This window comes from Lolium perenne, chromosome 3, assembly GCF_019359855.2.
Source record: "Lolium perenne isolate Kyuss_39 chromosome 3, Kyuss_2.0, whole genome shotgun sequence".
NCBI classification, from domain to species: Eukaryota; Viridiplantae; Streptophyta; class Magnoliopsida; order Poales; family Poaceae; genus Lolium; species Lolium perenne.
Window position 1 is genome coordinate 318,443,299 of NC_067246.2, and position 23,550 is coordinate 318,466,848.

General features: G+C 44.2%; 1 protein-coding gene across 1 annotated transcript; it reads left to right on the top strand.

The window, feature by feature from the left end:
• Positions 1-20,457: 20,457 nt before the first annotated feature.
• Positions 20,458-22,099, top strand: LOC127345603 (aspartic proteinase nepenthesin-1). Its single transcript, XM_051372096.2, has one exon. The coding sequence runs from the start codon at positions 20,496-20,498 to the stop codon at positions 21,894-21,896; it is 1,401 nt and encodes a 466-aa protein (XP_051228056.1). The 5' UTR covers positions 20,458-20,495; the 3' UTR covers positions 21,897-22,099.
• The last annotated feature ends 1,451 nt before the right edge of the window (positions 22,100-23,550 follow it).

Below are 23,550 nucleotides of genomic sequence, written 5' to 3' on the forward strand. Positions count from 1 at the left end.
TCTTCTTTCAATCTAGTCTGGTTATAACCAGAGTATGCGTCCAGGAAGGAAAGACGTTCACATCCAGCCGTGGAGTCGATAATTTGATTGATCCTCGGGAGGGGAGAGTGATCCTTTGGACAATGTTTATTGAGACACGTAAAGTCGACGCACATGCGAAGGACTTTCGTGTGTTTCTTTGGCACCATCACTGGGTTAGCTACCCATGTGGCTTCTGTAGATATCTCTTTGATAAAACCAGCTTCCTCCAGTCGATTTACTTCTGATAGCATAGCTTTGCGGTTTGGTTCCGAAAAACGCCGCAAAGGTTGTTTGATTGGTCTCGCTAATGGATCCAAGTTTAGGTGGTGCTCGGCAAGTTCCCTGGGTACTCCTGGCATGTCAGCTGGACACCATGCGAAGATTTTCCAGTGCTCATGGAGGAACTCGACGAGCGCGCTTTCCTATGCGATATCCATGTCATTTGCGATAGATGTCGTCTTTTTCGGGTCTGTCGGGTGAATCTGCACCTCCTTAGAATTTTTCTTGGTATTGAAAGTTGATTCTTTATTTGGCCTTCCAACGTCTGGCAGTACGTCGTAATCGGTCATGCTTTTTGACGCCAAGTACTCAGCTTGCATCCCGAAAGTTTCTGATAGCCGATGAAAATCCTTGTCGCATTTATCGGCTAAGGCAAAGCTTCCTCTAACTGTGATTGGTCCCTTTGGTCCAGGCAATCTCCACAACAGGTATGTATAGTGTGGCACCGCCATAAATCTAGCATATGCTGGTCGTCCCAACAAAGCGTGGTACTGCGACGGAAAATCCACGACTTCAAATTCCAGCCTCTCGATTCTGTAATTTTCTCGGGTCCCAAACTGAACGTCGAGATTGATCTTCCCCAATGGATAACTTGGTTTCTCCGGTGTGATGCCGTGGAACCTTGTGTCTGTTGGTTTCAAGTTTGCTAAGGATATGTTCATCTTCCTCAATGTATCTGCATACATAAGGTTTAGGCTGCCGCCGTCTATGAACACTCGGGAGACATCAAATCCTGCGATAAGCTGCCGCGAGAATAAGTGCTGACCGCCCTGGTCGAGGGACTTGCGGCGGGTGATCTGCTATTGTGACGCCAAGATCTTGTCCAGACCAATTAAGGTACTCAACTGTTGGAGGAGGCATTTATTCTGCCATAAACACCAGTCGTGAGATTACTTTACGAGCTCTATTGGACGGCCTTCCCTTCGAATCATTGACACCGCTCCGTTGGAGTTAGGATCAACATAAGGTGGTGGTGGAGGTGCTGCCGCTATTCTGAGCTGATGCCGATTGTCGTACGTAATCGCGGGAGGAGGCGGCAAGTGAATCTCGCTTACGGGTTCTCGAGGATTTCTCTGTGTTGCCCGCGCGTTAGCGTTCTCTCGCATATCTTAGCATTGCCTGAAAATTTTGACAGTCTTTCTGCAGGTGTCCTGACTGTCTTTTACCGTTGCTGTCAAGGAAAAAGTGCATTTGACACGGCCCATTCATCATCTCTTCAGGGGACACGAAAGGCCTTGGGAACCTAGGCCCGCTATTTTGTCTGTTGTTGCGAGAATCATCCCTGTTATCGCCTCGCTGTTCACTGCTTCTCTGATAATCATCTCTGTTGCTTCCTCCTGTGTTTGCCCGAAAACCTGCCGAAATTTGCCCTGGAGCGTCATAGTTCGGGTACTGCCGAGGAAATCGTCGCCTCGGTTGATAATTTCGACCACGGTCCTCCTCTGGCGACCTGTGCCGTTTGTTGTGGACAGCGTCTTCTCCATCTGCCCATCTGTTTGCTATCTCCATTAACGCAGATACTGTCTTTGGATTGGTCCTTCCTAAGTCCTCGACAAAATCTCCACGCCTGATTCCTGTGACAAACGCATCTATTGCTCTCTCGTCAGATATATTTTCTGCCGAGTTTTTGATGATATTCCACCTTTGAATGTACTTTCTCATTGGCTCATCTGGCTTTTGTCGACACGCTCTCAATTCCTCTAACGACGCAGGTTTTTTGCACGTGGATCTGAAGTTCTTGACGAACACATCCTCGAAACTTTCCCAGCTGTCGATAGATCCTGGAGTGAGTTTCTTTATTCAAGATCGTGCGGCTCCACTCAAATGCACCTGGATGCTTTGCATAGCTGTTGCCCTGGTTCCTCCTGTGAGCTTCACTGTCTCGAGATAATCAAGCCAATCCTCTGGATCTTGAAGGCCGTCGAACTTCTTGAAGTTGTCGGGTAACTTGAATCCTGAGGGGACTCGAGTTTTTTGGACTCTCCTCGTGAAGCATGGCAGGCCGCACATACCTTCGTCATTAAGCTCCGGAGATTGCCGATGATCCCTTCTGCTTTGCCGCGCTCTGTCGACCCTTGCTTGTGCTGCTGTGTCTCTTGCTCCACTTGGTCCTTCAGGTGCTGCCGCTGTTACTGCTGCAGGTCGTGGACTATTTTGCCGTGCCGCTCCTTCGGGAGGCGTTGATACAAACGCTGTCCCCATAGCTCCAACTCCTGCTACCGCCATATTGTATAGTGTTTCCCTTGGATCACCTGGAGGTGGTTTAGATGCAAGGATAAAAGCATGTGTCGCCATATACCCAGCCTCTGGTGTCTTAGGGATGATATTTCCTCTTGTATCTATCGACATGAAGGACATGTCGAGGTTTTGGACCAAGTGCTCTCTTTCTGCCTCGGGTATATGTTGCAACCTTGATCTTGCTCTGTTCCGAGCCTCCCCGTGGCTATCACCCGAAGTTCTAGATTGTCGACTTAGATCTGCCCTTCTCCCCGCCGGATGCGTAAGCTGCCTCCTTTCTCTGTTTAACTCGTTGTCTGTTTTTCCAATTCTGCGGCAGCTCGTGCGAGCCTATATTGATATGCATGTAATTCCTCCGGTGTGGCCGTGGTAGCCATTGGTTCTGCACCGTTCATAGCTCTCGCGGCTCTGTCCCACGCTGCTTGTGAAAGTTGAACTCTATCTCGCGGCTCGGCCCGACGTATTTGTTGCCCGGTGCCTTGTCGCAGGTTGGAGGGATCGACGTATGGATTTCCCAGATCGTCGAAAGCCTCAGATGTTTCCTCTTGATCCTCAATGGCATAAATCTGATGATATTTTGTATTCAGATCTATGTTGGGTTTGGTGACATCATCGTTGAGATTGATGAAGACCTTGCCCACTGTGATAGATTTGTCGATGAAGTCGTAACTGTCGACATCGCTTGAGCCATCGCTTATATATGAGTCCGCAGATGACTCAAACGATATGTCGTTGAAGATCTTGGCGAGTTTCTCTCTTGCTCTGGTGCTGACGTAGCGTGTCGACGAAGTTTCTTCTTCTCCTGACTCGGTTGACGATGCATAGCTTGAAAAATCGGAATCGACCGCCGACGATCCCGACGAAATCGGAATCTCGACACGATACGATCCTTCCTTCTCGACGCGAAAGTGAAACCTTCCGAACGTCATCTCCATGGGCTCCGCCAGATACGCATATGCATCCAAACGGGAGGGTGGGTGAGGAACAAAATCGACAAGACCAACAGCGATCTGTTTACCTCGATCCATTGTGTTGCTTGCGGTTGACGATGTCGAAGATTTTGAACGTGCCATCGAGATCAGATCCTTACGCCTCTAGTTCCCACAGACGGCGCCAATTGACAAGGTATCAACTTGTCAATGCCTATGGATTGTAGGCTAGGGTTTAGTTAGAAGTAGAGGGCAAGTAGATCTCGAAGGTTTCAGCCGAAAAGTACTCGACGATTATGAAAACTAGGGTTTGTAACAATGATTCGATTGCCTCTTCGTCCCTCGACTCCCCCTTTATATAGGAGGCGGAGCCGAGGGTTTCGTTTTGTACAAGTTACAGAGTTCGGGACAGTTTCCAACTCATCCCGCCAGATTTACAAATAACACTTCCTATTACAACTCTAACTTTTCTTAATATATCTTGGGCTCCCGAATCTTCTTATTCTTCGGGTATTTGGACCTTCAGTAAACCCCGGGTACTATCTTCGGCAGGCCCATTTGGGATGCCTATGTCAATTATCAAGAGACGAAGTGTCAACATCATAATTTGTTCTAATAATAGAATCAAAAGGTAACTTCATTCTCTTTCTAGGAAAGTGTTCCATACCTTTCTTGAGAGGAAATTGATATTTAATATTACCTTCCTTCATATCAATGATAGCACCAACAGTTCGAAGAAAAGGTCTTCCCAATATGATGGGACAAGATGCATTGCATTCAATATCCAAGACAACAAAATCAACGGGGACAAGGTTATTGTTAACGGTAATGCGAACATTATCAACTTTCCCCAAAGGTTTCTTTGTAGAATGATCAGCTAGATTAACATCCAAATAACAATTTTTCAGCGGTGGCAAGTCAAGCATATTATAAATTTTCTTAGGCATAACAGAAATACTTGCACCAAGATCACATAAAGCATTACAATCAAAATCTTTAACCTTCATCTTAATGATGGGTTCCCAACCATCCTCTAGCTTTCTAGGAATAGAGGCTTCGCGCTCTAGTTTCTCTTCTCTAGCTTTTATGAGAGCATTTGTAATATGTTGCATGAAAGCCAAATTTATAGCACTAGCATTAGGACTTTTAGCAAGTTTTTTTAAGAACTTTATAACTTCAGAGATGTGGGAATCATCAAAATTCAAACCATTATAATCTAAAGCAATGGGATCATCATCCCCAATGTTGGAAAAAAATTCAGCAGTTTTATCACAGTGCGCTTTAAATAGCTTTTAGCAGTTTCAGGCAGTTTCTCGCGCTTTGCATTAGAAGTGGAAACATTGCTAACACCAATTCTTTTATTAGTAATAGTAGGAGGTGCAGCAACTTGTGTAGCATTAGCATTATTGGTGGTGGTAATAGTCCAAACTTTAGCTATATTATCTTCTTTTTCATTTTCTTCTCTTTCCCAGCTAGCACGCAATTCGGCCATCAATCTTATATTCTCATTAATTCTAACTTGGATGGCATTTGCTGTAGTAACAATTTTATTATGATGATTTTCATTAGGCATAACTTTTGATTCAAAAGATCAACATCAGCAGCAAGACTATCGACTTTAGAAGCAAGTATATCAATTTTCCCAAGCTTTTCTTCAACAGATTTGTTAAAAGCAGTTTGTGTACTAATAAATTCTTTAAGCATGGCTTCAAGTCCAGGGGGTGAATTCCTATTATTGTTGTAAGAATTCCCATAAGAATTACCATAGCCGTTGCCATTATTATAAGGATATGGCCTATAGTTGTTACTAGAATTGTTCCGGTAAGCATTGTTGTTGAAATTATTATTTTTAATGAAGTTTACATCAACATGTTCTTCTTGTGCAACCAATGAAGCTAACGGAACATTATTAGGATCAACATTAGTCCTATCATTCACAAGCATAGACATAATAGCATCAATCTTATCACTCAAGGAGGAGGTTTCTTCGACAGAATTTACCTTCTTACCTTGTGGAGCTCTTTCCGTGTGCCATTCAGAGTAATTGATCATCATATTATCAAGAAGCTTTGTTGCTTCACCAAGAGTGATGGACATAAAGGTACCTCTAGCAGCTGAATCCAATAGGTTCCACGAAGAAAAATTCAGTCCTGCATAAAAGGTTTGGATGATCATCCAAGTAGTCAGTCCATGGGTTGGGCAATTTTTAATCAGACATTTCATTCTTTCCCATGCTTGTGCAACATGCTCAGTATCTAATTGCTTAAAATTCATTATGCTACTCCTCAAAGATATAATTTTTGCAGGGGGATAATATCTACCAATAAAAGCATCCTTGCATTTAGTCCATGAATCAATACTATTCTTAGGCAGAGATAGCAACCAATCTTTAGCTCTTCCTCTTAACGAGAAAGGGAACAATTTTAATTTTATAATGTCACCATCTACATCTTTATATTTTTGCATTTCACATAGTTCAACAAAATTATTGAGATGGGCAGCAGCATCATCAGAACTAACACCAGAAAATTGCTCTCGCATAACAAGATTTAGTAAAGCATGTTTAATTTCAAAGAATTCTGCTGTAGTAGCAGGTGGAGCAATAGGTGTGCATAAGAAATCATTATTATTTGTGGTTGTGAAGTCACACAACTTAGTATTTTCAGGAGTACCCATTTTAGCAGTAGTAAATAAAGCAAACTAGATAAAGTAAATGCAAGTAACTAATTTTTTTGTGTGTTTTTGATATAACAAACAAGACAACAAATAAAGTAAAACTAGCAACTAATTTTTTTTATATTTTGATTTAGTGCAGCAAACAAAGTAGTAAATAAAACTAAGCAAGACAAAAACAAAGTAAAAGAGATTGGGATGTGGAGACTCCCCTTGCAGCGTGTCTTGATCTCCCCGGCAACGGCGCCATAAATTTAGCTTGACACGCGTACAGCACGCGACCGTTGGGAAACCCAAGTGGAAGGTGTGATGCGTACAGCAGTAAGTTTCCCTCAGTTAAAAACCAAGGTTTATCGAACCAGTAGGAGTCAAGAAGCATGTTGAAGGTTGATGGCGGCGAGATGTAGTGCGGCGCAACACCAGGGATTCCGGCGCCAACGTGGAACCTGCACAACACAAACCAAGTACTTTGCCCCAACGAAATAGCGAGGTTGTCAATCTCACCGGCTTGCTGTAACAAAGGATTAGATGTATAGTGTGGAAGATGATTGTTTGCAGAGAACAGTAGAACAGTATTGCAGTAGATTGTATTTTAGTATAGAGAATTGGACCGGGGTCCACAGTTCACTAGAGGTGTCTCTCCCATAAGATAAACAACATGTTGGGTGAACAAATTACAGTTGGGCAATTGACAAATAAAGAGGGCATGACCATGCACATACATATTATGATGAGTATAGTGAGATTTAATTGGGCATTACGACAAAGTACATAGACCGCTATCCAGCAAGCATCTATGCCTAAAAAGTCCACCTTCAGGTTATCATCCGAACCCCCTCCAGTATTAAGTTGCTAACAACAGACAATTGCATTAAGTATTGCGCGTAATGTAATCAGTAACTACATCCTCGAACATAGCACCAATGTTTTATCCCTAGTGGCAACAGCACATTCATAATCTTAGAGGTTTCTGTCACTCCCCCAGATTCACGGAGACATGAACCCACTATCGAGCATAAATACTCCCTCTTGGAGTTACAAGCATCTACTTGGCCAGAGCATCTACTAGTAACGGAGAGCATGCAAGATCATAAACAAAACATAGATATAAATTGATAATCAACATAACAACTATTCTCTATTCATCGGATCCCAACAAACACAACATATAGAATTACATATAGATGATATTGATCATGTTCGGCAGCTCACAAGATCCGACAATTAAGCACAATGAGGAGAAGACAACCATCTAGCTACTGCTATGGACCCATAGTCCAGGGGTAGACTACTCACACATCACTCCGGAGGCGACCATGGCGGCGTAGAGTCCTCCGGGAGATGATTCCCCTCTCCGGCAGGGTGCCGGAGGCGATCTCCTGAATCCCCCGAGATGGGATTGGCGGCGGCGGCGTCTCTGGAAGGTTTTCCGTATCGTGGCTCTCGGTACTGGGGGTTTCACGACGAAGGCTATTTGTAGGCGGAAGGGCAGGTCAAGGGGCGTCACGAGGGGCCCAGATGACAGGGCCGCGCAGCCAAGACCTAGGCCGCGCCACCCTGTAGTCTGGCAGCCTCGTGGCCCCACTTCGTTGACTCTTCTGTCTTCTGGAAGCTTCGTGGCAAAATAGGACCCTGGGCGTTGATTTTGTCCAATTCCGAGAATATTTCCTTACTAGGATTTCTGAAACAAAAAACTGCAGAAAACAGCAACTGGCACTTCGGCATCTTGTTATTAGGTTAGTTCCAGAAAATGCACGAATATGACATAAAGTGTGCATAAAACATGTAGATATCATCAATAATGTGGCATGGAACATAAGAAATTATCGATACGTCGGAGACGTATCAGTCCCTCGCTGTCCAGTGAACGAGTCCTTGATGCAAAGACCGTGCCGGCCTACCCAGCATTATGCCGGGCCGTGTTGCCGTGCTTCAAGCCGTGTGTCCCGCGCCCTGCACTGTTCGCCTTCTTGCCCGGTGAACCAATAGGTTGATCGTTGGAATAAGGAAACCGATGACGGCCTGTCGCAAGATTAATTGCGATCGGCCGTCATCGGCTTCCTTATTCCAACGATTAGTCTATTTGTTCACCGGGCAAAAAGGCGAAGAGTGTAGGGCGCGTGAGACACGGGCTGAAGCGCGGCAACAGGGGTCGGCATGATGCTAGGGAGGCTGGCACCGTCTTGGAATTAAGGACTCGTTCACGTACTGGACGGCGAGAGAAGAAAAGTGGTGCTGCGCCGGAGAGGCAGGTCGGCGTTGTTGTCTCGTCAAGGACCCGTTCACGGAACGGCGGCCAGGGAAAGGGGGGCTCGTCTACAAAGTATATTGCGGTGTATAGGTGACCAAACATTCTAATCATCGGCACTAAAATGGAAGAAAGAGCCAAGTGGTATCTGATACGTCTCCGACGTATCGATAATTTCTTATGTTCCATGCCACATTATTGATGTTATCTACATGTTTTATGCACACTTTATGTCATATTCGTGCATTTTCTGGAACTAACCTATTAACAAGATGCCGAAGTGCCAGTTGCTGTTTTCTGCTGTTTTTGGTTTCAGAAATCCTAGTAAGGAAATATTCTCGGAATTGGACGAAATCAAAGCCCAGGGGCCTATTTTCTCACGAAGATTCCAGAAGTCCGAAGGAGAGACGAAGAGGGGCCACGGAGGGGCCACACCATAGGGCGGCGTGGCCCCCCTCTTGGCCGCGCCGGCCTGTAGTGTGGGGCCCCCGTGCCGCCTCTTGACCTGCCCTTCCGCCTATAAAAAGTCTCCGTGACGAAACCCCCAGTACCGAGAACCACGATACGGAAAACCTTCCAGAGACGCCGCCGCCGCCGATCCCATCTCGGGGGATCCAGGAGATCGCCTCCGGCACCCTGCCGGAGAGGGGAATCATCTCCCGGAGGACTCTACGCCGCCATGGTCGCCTCCGGTGTGATGTGTGAGTAGTCTACCCCTGGACTATGGGTCCATAGCAGTAGCTAGATGGTTGTCTTCTCCCCATTGTGCTATCATTGTCGGATCTTGTGAGCTGCCTAACATGATCAAGATCATCTATCTGTAATTCTATATGTTGCGTTTGTTGGGATCCGATGAATAGAGAATACTTGTTATGTTGATTATCAAAGTTATGCTATGTGTTGTTTATGATCTTGCATGCTCTCCGTTACTAGTAGATGCTCTGGCCAAGTAGATGCTTGTAACTCCAAGAGGGAGTACTTATGCTCGATAGTGGGTTCATGCCTGCATTGACACAGGGACAATGATGAAAGTTCTAAGGTTGTGTTGTGCTGTTGCCACTAGGGATAAAACATTGATGCTATGTCTAAGGATGTAGTTGTTGATTACATTACGCACCATACTTAATGCAATTGTCTGTTGCTTTGCAACTTAAAACTGGAGGGGGTTCGGATGATAACCTGAAGGTGGACTTTTTAGGCATAGATGCAGTTGGATGGCGGTCTATGTACTTTGTCGTAATGCCCAATTAAATCTCACTATACTCATCATGATATGTATGTGCATGGTCATGCTTTCTTTATTTGTCAATTGCCCAACTGTAATTTGTTCACCCAACATGCTGTTTGTCTTATGGGAGAGACACCTCTAGTGAACTGTGGACCCCGGTCCAATTCTCTTTACTGAAATACAATCTACTGCAATACTTGTTCTCTCGTTTTCTCGCAAACAATCATCTTCCACACAATACGGTTAACTCTTTGTTACAGCAAGCCGGTGAGATTGACAACCTCACTGTTTCGTTGGGGCAAAGTACTTTGGTTGTGTTGTGCAGGTTCCACGTTGGCGCCGGAATCCCCGGTGTTGCGCCGCACTACATCCCGCCGCCATCAACCTTCAACGTGCTTCTTGGCTCCTCCTGGTTCGATAAACCTTGGTTTCTTTCTGAGGGAAAACTTGCTGCTGTGCGCATCATACCTTCCTCTTGGGGTTGCCCAACGAACGTGTGAAATACACGCCATCAAGCTCTTTTTCTGGCGCCGTTGCCGGGGAGATCAAGACACGCTGCAAGGGGAGTCTCCACTTCTCAATCTCTTTACTTTATTTTTGTCTTGCTTAGTTTTATTTACTACTTTGTTTGCTGCACTAAATCAAAATACAAAAAAATTAGTTGCTAGTTTTACTTTATTTGCTATCTTGTTTGCTATATCAAAAATACAAAAAAATTAGTTTACTTGCATTTACTTTATCTAGTTTGCTTTATTTACTGTTGCTAAAATGGCCAACGCTGAAAATACTAAGTTGTGTGACTTCACAACCACAAATAATAATGATTTCTTATGCACACCTATTGCTCCACCTGCTACTACAGCAGAATTCTTTGAAATTAAACCTGCTTTACTGAATCTTGTTATGCGAGAGCAATTTTCTGGTGTTAGTTCTGATGATGCTGCTGCCCATCTTAATAATTTTGCTGAATTATGTGAAACGCAAAAATATAAAGATGTAGATGGTGATATTATTAAACTAAAATTGTTTCCTTTCTCATTAAGAGGAAGAGCTAAAGATTGGTTGCTATCTCTGCCTAAGAATAGTATTGATTCATGGACTAAATGCAAGGATGCTTTTATTGGTAGATATTATCCCCCTGCTAAAATTATATCTTTGAGGAGTAGCATAATGAATTTTAAACAATTAGATACTGAACATGTTGCTCAAGCTTGGGAAAGAATGAAATCTTTGGTTAAAAATTGCCCAACCCATGGACTGACTACTTGGATGATCATCCAAACCTTCTATGCAGGACTAAATTTTTCTTCACGGAATTTATTGGATTCAGCTGGAGGTACCTTTATGTCCATCACTCTTGGTGAAGCAACAAAGCTTCTTGATAATATGATGATCAACTACTCTGAATGGCACACGGAAAGAGCTCCACAAGGTAAGAAGGTAAATTCTGTCGAAGAAACCTCTTCCTTGAGTGATAAGATTGATGCTATTATGTCTATGCTTGTGAATGGTAGGCCTAATGTTAATTCTAATAATGTTCCGCTAGCGTCATTAGTTGCTCAAAAAGAATATGTTGATGTGAATTTCATTAAAAATAACAATCACAATGATTCTAGGCCATACCCTGCTAATGGTAATTTTTATGGTAGATATGCTTCATCTAATGAAGAAAAGATGCTAGAAATTGAAAGATCCACCAAGAGCTTTATGCAATCACAATATGAGCGAAATAAATTGTTTACTAAAACTATGAATGAGCAATCTACCTTGTTGAAGAATATAGGGAATCAACTTGAAAATCTGAATAGGGAGATCTCGGGGTTGCAAACTAAACTTGCTAGTGCTGAAACCCGAATCTCATATATGTCTGCATCACAATCTTCTTTAATTAATAAAATGGCTGCTAAACCTGAGGATTTAGATGATAAAATTACTACTACAGCAAATGCCATTCAAGTTAGAATTAATGAGAATATAAGATTAATTGCTGAACTGCGTGCTAGGTGGGATAGAGAAGAAAATGAAAAACTAGCTAAAGAAAAGAATATAGCTAAAGTTTGGACTATTACCACCACTAGTAATGCTAATGCTACACATGTTGCTGCACCTCCTACTCATACTAATAAAAGAATTGGTGTTAGCAATGTTTCCACTTCTAATGCAAAGCGCGAAAACTGCTCGAAATCGCTAAAGCTGAAACTGCGCTGTGATAAAGCTGCTGAAATTTTTTCCAACATTGGGGATGATGATCCCATTGCTTTAGATTATAATGGTTTGAATTTTGATGATTGCCACATCTCTGAAGTTATAAAGTTCTTGCAAAAACTTGCTAAAAGTCCTAATGCTAGTGCTATAAATTTGGCTTTTACACATCATATTACAAATGCTCTTATAAAAGCTAGAGAAGAGAAACTAGAGCGCGAAGCCTCTATTCCTAAAAAGCTAGAGGATGGTTGGGAGCCCATCATTAAGATGAAGATTAAAGATTTTGATTGTAATGCTTTATGTGATCTTGGTGCAAGTATTTCTGTTATGCCTAAGAAAATTTATAATATGCTTGACTTGCCACCGCTGAAAAATTGTTATTTGGATGTTAATCTTGCTGATCATTCTACAAAGAAACCTTTGGGGAAAGTTGATAATGTTCGCATTACCGTTAACAATAACCTTGTTCCCGTTGATTTTGTTGTCTTGGATATTGAATGCAATGCATCTTGTCCCATTATATTGGGAAGACCTTTTCTTCGAACTGTTGGTGCTATTATTGATATGAAGGAAGGTAATATAAAATATCAATTTCCTCTCAAGAAAGGTATGGAACACTTCCCTAGAAAGAGAATGAAGGTACCTTTTGATTCTATTATGAGAACAAATTATGATGTTGACACTTCGTCTCTTGATAATACTTGATACACACTTTCTGCGCCTAGCTGAAAGGCGTTAAAGAAAAGCGCTTATGGGAGACAACCCATGTTTTTACCTACAGTACTTTGTTTTTATTTTGTGTCTTGGAAGTTGTTTACTACTGTAGCAACCTCTCCTTATCTTAGTTTTGTGTTTTGTTGTGCCAAGTTAAGCCGTTGATAGAAAAGTAAGTACTAGATTTGGATTACTGCACAGTTCCAGATTTCTTTGCTGTCACGAATCTGGGTCCACCTCCCTGTAGGTAGCTCAGAAAATTAAGCCAATTTACGTGCATGATCCTCAGATATGTACGCAACTTTCATTCAATTTGAGCATTTTCATTTGAGCAAGTCTGGTGCCATTTTAAAATTCGTCAATACGAACTGTTCTGTTTTGACAGATTCTGCCTTTTATTTCGCATTGCCTCTTTCGCTATGTTGGATTAATTTCTTTGGTCCATTAATGTCCAGTAGCATTATGCAATGTCCAGAAGTGTTAAGAATGATTGTGTCACCTCTGAATATGTCAATTTATATTGTGCACTAACCCTCTAATGAGTTGTTTCGAGTTTGGTGTGGAGGAAGTTTTCAAGGATCAAGAGAGGAGTATGATGCAACATGATCAAGGAGAGTGAAAGCTCTAAGCTTGGGGATGCACCCGGTGGTTCACCCCTGCATATATCAAGAAGACTCAAGCGTCTAAGCTTGGGGATGCCCAAGGCATCCCCTTCTTCATCAACAACATTATCAGGTTCCTCCCCTGAAACTATATTTTTATTCCATCACATCTTATGTGCTTTGCTTGGAGCGTCGGTTTGTTTTTGTTTTTGTTTTGTTTGAATAAAATGGATCCTAGCATTCACTTTATGGGAGAGAGACACGCTCCGCTGTAGCATATGGACAAGTATGTCCTTGGTTTCTACTCATAGTATTCATGGCGAAGTTTCTCCTTCGTTAAATTGTTATATGGTTGGAATTGGAAAATGATACATGTAGTAATTGCTAAAAATGTCTTGGGTAATGTGATACTTGGCAATTGTTGTGCTCATGATTAAGCTCTTGCATCATATGCTTTGCACCCATTAATGAAGAAATACATAGAGCATGCTTAAATTTGGTTTGCATATTTGGTTTCTCTAAGGTCTAGATAATTTCTAGTATTGAGTTTGAACAACAAGGAAGACGGTGTAGAGTCTTATAATGTTTACAATATGTCTTTTATGTGAGTTTTGCTGCACCGGTTCATCATTGTGTTTGTTTCAAATAAACCTTGCTAGCCTAAACCTTGTATCGAGAGGGAATACTTCTCATGCATCCAAAATACTTGAGCCAACCACTATGCCATTTGTGTCCACCATACCTACCTACTACATGGTATTTTCCGCCATTCCAAAGTATATTGCTTGAGTGCTACCTTTAAAATTCCATCATTCACCTTTGCAATATATAGCTCATGGGACAAATAGCTTAAAAACTATTGTGGTATTGAATATGTAATTATGCACTTTATCTCTTATTAAGTTGCTTGTTGTGCGATAACCATGTTCACTGGGGACGCCATCAACTATTCATTGTTGAATTTCATGTGAGTTGCTATGCATGTCCGTCTTGTCTGAAGTAAGAGAGATCTACCACCTTATGGTTAAGCATGCATATTGTTAGAGAAGAACATTGGGCCGCTAACTAAAGCCATGATCCATGGTGGAAGTTTCAGTTTTGGACAACAATCCTCAAATCTCAAATGAGAAAATTATTAATTGTTGGTATATGCTTATGCATAAAAGAGGAGTCCATTATCTGTTGTCTATGTTGTCCCGGTATGGATGTCTAAGTTGAAGAATAATCAATAGCGAGAAATCCAATGCGAGCTTTCTCCTTAGACCTTTGTACAGGCGGCATAGAGGTACCCCTTTGTGACACTTGGTAAAAACAATGCATTGTGATGACCCAGTAGTCCAAGCTAATTAGGATAAGGTGCAGGCACTATTAGTACACTATGCATGAGGCTTGCAACTTATAAGATATAATTTACATGATGCATATGCTTTATTACTACCGTTGACAAAATTGTTTCATGTTTTCAAAATCAAAGCTCTAGCACAAATATAGCAATCGATCCTTTTCCTCTATGGAGGACCATTCTTTTACTTTCAATGTTGAGTCAGTTCACCTATTTCTCTCCACCTCAAGAAGCAAACACTTGTGTGAACTGTGCATTGATTCCTACATACTTGCTTATTGCACTTATTATATTACTCTATGTTGACAATATCCATGAGATATACATGTTACAAGTTGAAAGCAACCGCTGAAACTTAATCTTCTTTTGTGTTGCTTCAATGCCTTTACTTTGAATTATTGCTTTATGAGTTAACTCTTATGCAAGACTTATTGATGCTTGTCTTGAAGTGCTATTCATGAAAAGTCTTTGCTATATGATTCACTTGTTTACTCATGTCATATACATTGTTTTGATCGCTGCATTCACTACATATGCTTTACAAATAGTATGATCAAGATTATGATGGCATGTCACTCCAGAAATTATCTGTGTTATCGTTTTACCTGCTCGGGACGAGCAGAACTAAGCTTGGGGATGCTGATACGTCTCCGACGTATCGATAATTTCTTATGTTCCATGCCACATTATTGATGTTATCTACATGTTTTATGCACACTTTATGTCATATTCGTGTATTTTCTGGAACTAACCTATTAACAAGATGACGAAGTGCCCGATTCTTTGTTTCTGCTGTTTTTGGTTTCAGAAATCCTAGTAAGGAAATATTCTCGGAATTGGACGAAATCAAAGCCCAGGGGCCTATTTTCTCACGAAGCTTCCAGAAGTCCGAAGGAGAGACGAAGAGGGGCCACGGAGGGGCCACACCATAGGGCGGCGTGGCCCCCCCCCCTTGGCCGCGCCGGCCTATAGTGTGGGGCCCCCGTGCCGCCTCTTGACCTGCCCTTCCGCCTATAAAAAGTCTCCGTGACGAAACCCCCAGTACCGAGAACCACGATACGGAAAACCTTCCAGAGACGCCACCGCCGCCGATCCCATCTCGGGGGATCCAGGAGATCGCCTCCGGCACCCTGCCGGAGAGGGGAATCATCTCCCGGAGGACTCTACGCCGCCATGGTCGCCTCCGGTGTGATGTGTGAGTAGTCTACCCCTGGACTATGGGTCCATAGCAGTAGCTAGATGGTTGTCTTCTCCCCATTGTGCTATCATTGTCGGATCTTGTGAGCTGCCTAACATGATCAAGATCATCTATCTGTAATTCTATATGTTGCGTTTGTTGGGATCCGATGAATAGAGAATACTTGTTATGTTGATTATCAAAGTTATGCTATGTGTTGTTTATGATCTTGCATGCTCTCCGTTACTAGTAGATGCTCTGGCCAAGTAGATGCTTGTAACTCCAAGAGGGAGTACTTATGCTCGATAGTGGGTTCATGCCTGCATTGACACACGGGACGGTGATGAAAAGTTCTAAGGTTGTGTTGTGCTGTTGCCACTAGGGATAAAACATTGATGCTATGTCTAAGGATGTAGTTGTTGATTACATTACGCACCATACTTAATGCAATTGTCTGTTGCTTTGCAACTTAATACTGGAGGGGGTTCGGATGATAACCTGAAGGTGGACTTTTTAGGCATAGATGCAGTTGGATGGCGGTCTATGTACTTTGTCGTAATGCCCAATTAAATCTCACTATACTCATCATGATATGTATGTGCATGGTCATGCTCTCTTTATTTGTCAATTGCCCAACTGTAATTTGTTCACCCAACATGCTGTTTGTCTTATGGGAGAGACACCTCTAGTGAACAGTGGACCCCGGTCCAATTCTCTTTACTGAAATACAATCTACTGCAATACTTGTTCTACTGTTTTCTGCAAACAATCATCTTCCACACAATACGGTTAACTCTTTGTTACAGCAAGCCGGTGAGATTGACAACCTCACTATTTCGTTGGGGCAAAGTACTTTGGTTGTGTTGTGCAGGTTCCACGTTGGCGCCGGAATCCCTGGTGTTGCGCCGCACTACATCCCGCCGCCATCAACCTTCAACGTGCTTCTTGGCTCCTCCTGGTTCGATAAACCTTGGTTTCTTTCTGAGGGAAAACTTGCTGCTGTGCGCATCATACCTTCCTCTTGGGGTTGCCCAACGAACGTGTGAAATACACGCCATCAGTATCTCAACTAGATATCATATGCCTCATAGTTTGTTGGTCGAAACAAATATTAACATCCAGGGATGGAGTAAGTGAGGCCAGGTAGGATGCACAAGTTGATATTTGTGCCATCACACCAAGCCTCACTTGCTCCACCCCCGAGTGTACGAGTGATCGACCAACCATCTAATCATCGGCAAGTACAAAAACACCAACAAACCAGCAACCATGGTGACATAAGTCAAGATGTTCAAACACACATAGCATGCATGGAGCAGATGCTCCAAAGGGATTATTCATCACTTGGTATATAGACCAAGTGATGCTGGCAAAAGAGAGGCCAATCAAGAACCAGTAAATCCAGTAAGTGATAGATATGCCTAAACAAGCAACAACACATAGCATATCCTAGCTAACCAGATGAGACAAGTCTTGGTAGCCAACTGAATCACCTAGCACCACCTAGCCTTTTAAAACCATCAGAAACAGTCCTTTTTCTTCAAAGGATACCACAGTGGCATTCATTTACATGATCCCCTACTGTGGATATCTCTATTTTCATCAAAGCCAACAAGAAATAGAAATTTATCATTACTCGGTTGAGTTCAAAACAAAGCTGGGGTACCATAAGGGATTATTCATCACTTGGTAGTAACCAAGTGATGCTGGCAAGAGAGAGGCCAAGCCTGAGCTAGTCAATCCAGTAGAGATGGATATGCATAAGTAAGCAAGAACACATAGCCTATCCAAGTTAACCAGATAAAACCAACCTTGACAGCCAACTTAATAACCTAGCATCACCTAGTCTTTTAAACCATCAGAAACTTCCCATTTTCTTCAAAGGATACCACAGTGGCATTCATTTACATGATACCCTACCGTGGATATCTCTATTTTAGTATACCATCATAAGCATTCCATTTAAATCACACATTTTAGTATCTGTTCTTATCCAAGTTTTTGCCTCAGCCTTTGCATCATTGGCTGAGCCAAGACATCAAGCATCTGGCCAGGGAGCATTCTTTCTTTTTAGGGACCTATATGAACTATATGCACATGATCCAGTAAGCATCCCCAATAATCAGAGCATTATAAGCATAGTAGCATACCATAAGCTCACAAGAATCCATCAAGTAAATCTTCACAAGGATACCACAATAGCATAGTAGCATACCAAGTGAGCAAGTCTTCATTACCTTGTACAGGTTCAGACATGGATTTATTTCCAACAAAGGATGGAAATCAAATTAACATCATTGAATTAAATTGAATCATTACCATCACATGGTTCATCAATAACAAGTGGCAGTAAACCTCCACAAACAACAGGTACATATGATCCAATAAGCCACACAGGCATAGCAAGTGATATAAGTTGACAATAACCAACACCAATATGTAGTAGCAGCATAGAAGTGTCACTGATATAGAACACTCCAATAAGCATCACTAGCTCACCAGTTAATGGTAAGCAAGTACATAGAGGCATAGACAATTTCTATTGCTTAAGACAAGCAACAACAAGGATTAGCAGCATAACAATATACTAACCACTAGCAATCCAGGCTCCAAATGGAACCTTTGGAGCAGATATATATAGAGCCAATATAGCATGTCACTCCAAATGAAACTATCCATATGCAGGCAACAAAGTAATTTATTCAGATACTGCACATGAGCAGCACCACTGAATCAAAGAAACTAGCAGCAATGCATCCAGAGCAACAACATCAATGCATCCAGAGCAACAGCAATGCATCCAGAGCAACAACAATGCATCCAGAGCAACAGCAATGCATCCAGAGCATTTCGTCGAGCAACATCAAAGCATCCAGAGCATTTCGTCGAGCAACAGCAATGCATCCAGAGCATTTCGTCGAGCAACAGCAATGCATCCAGAGCAATGCGCGGGAGAGGAAGAGGGAGGGGAGGGGAGAGAGTTAACCGACGACAGGGGTGGAGGAGGAGGTTGATGACGACGGCAGCGGTGGAGGAGGAGGAGGACGCGGCGGCTCCTCCACCTTCACGCGACGGCGGCCCCTCCTCGCGGCGGCCCCTCCTCGACGTAGAGGCAGCTTGTGCTGCAGGTGGCGGGGATGGGAGGACCGTGGCGGCATGCGGCCCTCGCGGAGGAAGGCGGCGGCGGCGGCGATGGCGACGACCATGGCGGCGCGGCGGATCGGAGAGGGGAGAGGGGAGGGGAGAGGGGAGATCGAGGGGAGAGGTGAACAGGCGGGGGAGGGCACGGGGAGATGATATAAGTCCCTTAATTCTGTGGCGCACCCGAGCAGGCGCGCCACAGAATCAACTACTTCTGTGGCGCACCGAAGCAAGTGCGCCACAGAAAGAGTTATTTCTGTGGCGCAGCACGCCATGTGCGCCACAGAAATACCTACAGTAATAATTGGTGGTGGCAGGATGTGGGCCCCACATAGTTTCTGTGGCGCACCACTGAAGCGTGCGCCACAAAATTAAGCTATTTCTGTGGCGCACCTAGAATGGTGCGCCACAAAATAATATTCTGTGGCGCATTTGTAGTGGTGCGCCACAGAAATAAGCTCCGCCTATAAGGGTTTTCCTACTAGTGTGTGACTAGCCTTAGTTCTCTATTCCTATAAAAATCAGAAGAGGTATATATTAACAACGTTTTTTAAACAGTTGGGCAACTCTAGTCTTCCAGTTCGTGAACACTGAAGAAAAAAAAAACATTTCAAAGTATCCATGAAACTGGAATTTTATATACTATATATGTCCATATAGACGGAGGAAGTAGAATCGACGACAACTTTACTAGTTGTAGCAAGTTAAAGTGGGAAGGCCACAAACTCAAGTCTTTTTACACTCCCTTGGTCACTAAAAAAGCTACTACTCAATTTAAAAAATATATATACACATTTTAGTTATGTATCTGAAAAAATCAGCTTTTTCCAAAACAGAGGAAGTATGGGGGAAAAAAGCTAGGTATAGTAGATTACGAGGGCGAATTCGGTACCGGGCTCCTCGGTCGGGCGCGCGGGAGCGACATCACGTTCATATGCCACTTTCAGCAGCAGCAGAACATGCACATCACGAAAACCTCTTTTTACAGTGAACGGTACCTACAGCAGTGACGTCAGCCATGACGTCAGCCATGTGCTGACTAATTTTGCCACAAAATTGTGAAACAAATTTGAAACATAATTGAAATATAACTGAAACACTAATATTTTTGTGAAACAAACCATAGTAACGTCAGAAATGATGTCATCAGTTTCACTTTTTGTCAGACTGTTTCACAATATTTGCCATGTATCACTTTAGTTTCAAAAAAAATTCACTTATGTTTCAATTATTAGTTTTATATTAGACAAATATCAAAAGCCTCACCAATCTCAAAGCAGAGAGTAAATGGTAGATGTAACACCTACACCTACCGGCTCCTTTAAAATCGCCGCTCTCCTACAGCCTGTGCCGGAGCAAAAAGTTGCGAGCTAGAATTTAATTAATTGTGATTAAGCAGTGCTGTGTCTAACCAGTAGCATGCAGTTGCTGTCAAGTAAATAAGTGATGAATCATCATCAATGAAAGTGGAGAATCACTACTACTAGTGCGCATGTGCTTTTGAGTGAGGAATCTTTGAGCAACAAAAATTGAGGAATTGACTTGGAGGACTTTTTATATGTAGTATATTTTTTTTTCATGGATTTTTTTTCGCAAAGTTGGCTTGCGCGCCCTCCCGCGCTATATATAGAGGTAATAAATCCAACACATTCTAATCATCAACGAACAAGTAACCAAGCAAGTGCCAGTGTGTGCACGATGTCGGTGTTGCAGCTTCTGCTCTATGTTGTGTTCCTAACGGCCTTGTTGGCCTGGTCGGCGGCTGGCCACGTGGCTGTGCGCGCCGACCTCACGCACGTCGACAGCGCCCGCGGCTTCACCAAGCGCGAGCTGCTCCGCCGTATGGCCGCTCGGACGCAGGCCCGCGTAGACAAGCGGTGGTCACCGCCGCGGCCTCGGCCGGGCGGCGGTGGCAACGACACCGCCGGGGTGATGGCATCGGTGTCCCGCGACGGGGATCCGGATAATGTTTATTCCGAGTATCTCATCCATTTGAGCATCGGTACGCCGCGGCCGCAACGCGTGGCGCTGACGCTGGACACCGGCAGTGACCTCATCTGGACGCAGTGTGGTTGCAGGTCTTGCTTCCACCAGCCGTTCCCTGCCCTCGACGCTTCCGCCTCCACCACCCTCCGCGATTACTCCTGCTTCGACCGTCTCTGCGCCTGGGGCGGGCTCGCGCTCTCCGGCTGCACCGTCAACGACAACCTCTGCTTCTACGTCCACTCCAATGGCGACAACTCCGGCTTCACGTCCGGCAAGATATCCGAGGACACCTTCACCTTCCAGGCGCCCAACGGGAAGGGCGCCGTCGCCGTCCGGCCCAGCCTCCGCTTCGGCTGCGGCATGTACAACACCGGCAACTTCAAATCCAACGAGTCCGGCGTCGCAGGCTTTGGCCGCGGGCCCATGTCCCTGCCGTCGCAGCTCAAGGTCCTCAACTTCTCCTACTGCTTCACCAGCATTGTAGAGTCCGGGAACAGCAGCCCCGTCTTCCTGGGCTCCTATGGAAATCTTGACGCGCAAGCCACGGGCCCCCTCCAATCCACCCGCTTCGCCCGAGGCCCCTCCCAGGGTCCCAATAGCTCCCTCTACTACCTTTCGCTCAAAGGCGTCACCGTCGGCAACAGGCGCCTGCCGTTCGACGCATCCACGTTCGTGCTCAGGGCCGATGGCTCCGGCGGGACGATCATCGACTCCGGCACAGCCATCACCACCTTCCCCCGGGCCGTGTTCCGGACACTCCGGGAGGAGTTCATATCGCAGGTGTCGCTACCCGTGGCCAACGAGTCCACCGGCGACGCCGATAGCATGCTGTGCTTCTCCATCTCACCGGATCAGAAGAATGTCCCCGCGCTACCGAAGCTGATCCTCCACCTGGAGGGCGCAGACTGGGAGCTTCCACGGGAGAGCTACGTGCTGAGAGTCGACGGCGACAACAATGACGACGACGACGGGTTATGCGTGGTGATAAATTCGGCCGGCGACAGCGGCATGACGACCGTCATAGGCAACTTCCAGCAGCAGAACATGCACATCGCCTACGACCTGGGGAGCAACAAGCTGTTCTTCGTGCCCGCGCGCTGCGACAAGCTCTGACGACTCAACGGCACGTACAAAGGAACATATATACGTACATGTGTGTTCTCTAGTGCTAAATAAAGAACGGGAGAAGCTACCTAGTATCTCGTCTCCTGGCAAGTGTTGATGTTCTCGCGCTACCAAATTAAGCAGTTTCATTATAAGTACATTTTGTTGTTGGTCCGAGATATGTTAATTAACTATCTGTTGACGCCCTGAAATCGTCAAGGACTTTACAAGTTTAGCTTATTTTTGTCGCGGGCGCGGTTGCAGTTCTTCAACCGGAGCTGACTGATCGCCATGGCCTGGCGCAATAGAACCAGGGTCGGCCCTACGTTTTTTGGGGCCCTTGTGCGAAGTTTATAAAAAGGCCCTTTAAAACTAATATATATATATATATATATATACGCATATTTAAGATAGAAATAATAGTAATAAAATGGTAAAAATATAACAAGTATTTTCTACGATCGAGTTTAATTAGCTCAAATAGAAAACCAAATTACAATGACTCCAAGGATAATTACACTTCAATGCTTCACAAAAAAGCTTTTTCGTGCGTTCCTGGATGCAAAATCATTAAGAACAATTTAAACCCGAGATTAATTTAAACAGTACTAAGTAGCAATTTAGTCTAGATTAGCACAGATTTATTGGGTTCACTTGAACTCAATTGTTACATGCTAGCTCCACCACTACTACGTATAAGTTACTACCCGCTACGATCCAGGTGGCTAGCCTAACACAAGGAGATGGGTCATTGATTCGTTCAACCGTTCCCTGACTAAAGGAAACATCACGCGCATGGAGTTGTACCTATCAGGTCGAACACTCATGCGACCAGGCTGCCGATTAGTTAATGCGCAGGAAATTCGTGCCCTAGTGAAGACTCCCCATGACTATGGGGAGTAAATTACATGGTAGGTCACTAAACTTGTTCCTATATTTTATTTTAATCATTGTATTCAAAGAAGTGAAAGTTACGGTCATCAAAGACGGGCAGGTGTGTCACATACGGTCACCTAGACGTAGCAGCAACGTATTGACTAACATGGCAGGCTGTCCCACTGAAAACTTGAGTGACAGACCCAAAGAATCAGGGTTATTCTCGCAAAAACGTACATACTCCTTCCTTCTCTTATATCTCCTAAATCTTAAATAAAAAAGAAAAATCCTACTAAAAAAAACTGGACCCACGCAAAACGGCAAAAGCCCCAGACCAGCCTACAAACTCGCCGGCGGCGACCATCGCGTCCCCCCAAGCCCGGTGGAGGATCTCCTCAGTGGCATGCCCCCATCCCTGCCAAATACGGCTCCCGTAGGCTTGGAACAAAGGTGCCCGGCCGCCGCGATCGCACTTCGTCCGATCGTCCTGCTGCATCAGCCGCCGTAGCCCTTCTTCCGTACGCGGCACGCCCCGGACGCCGAGTCCGTGCTCGTCCCAACGCCTGTGACGCCCAGCCTCCCCGTGCTCCTTCCCTTCCTCGCCCCCGATGCTCACTGTGCGTTCTTTCTTGCAACTCGTTTGGATGGATTGTTCGAGCTGGGCAATCTTTTATGATCATCTACCAATTCCTTTATTTGTGTATATGAGCACATGAGTTCAGTTGTTGTGAGCAGTAGGTCCTTATTTTTGTTCTATTTTCCATGTGTTTGTTGCTGGTACAAGACT

What these genes read in the sequence shown, in the direction of transcription:
- LOC127345603 (XM_051372096.2), top strand. Translation starts at nt 20,496, where the DNA reads ATGTCGGTGTTGCAGCTTCTGCTCTATGTTGTGTTCCTAACGGCCTTG.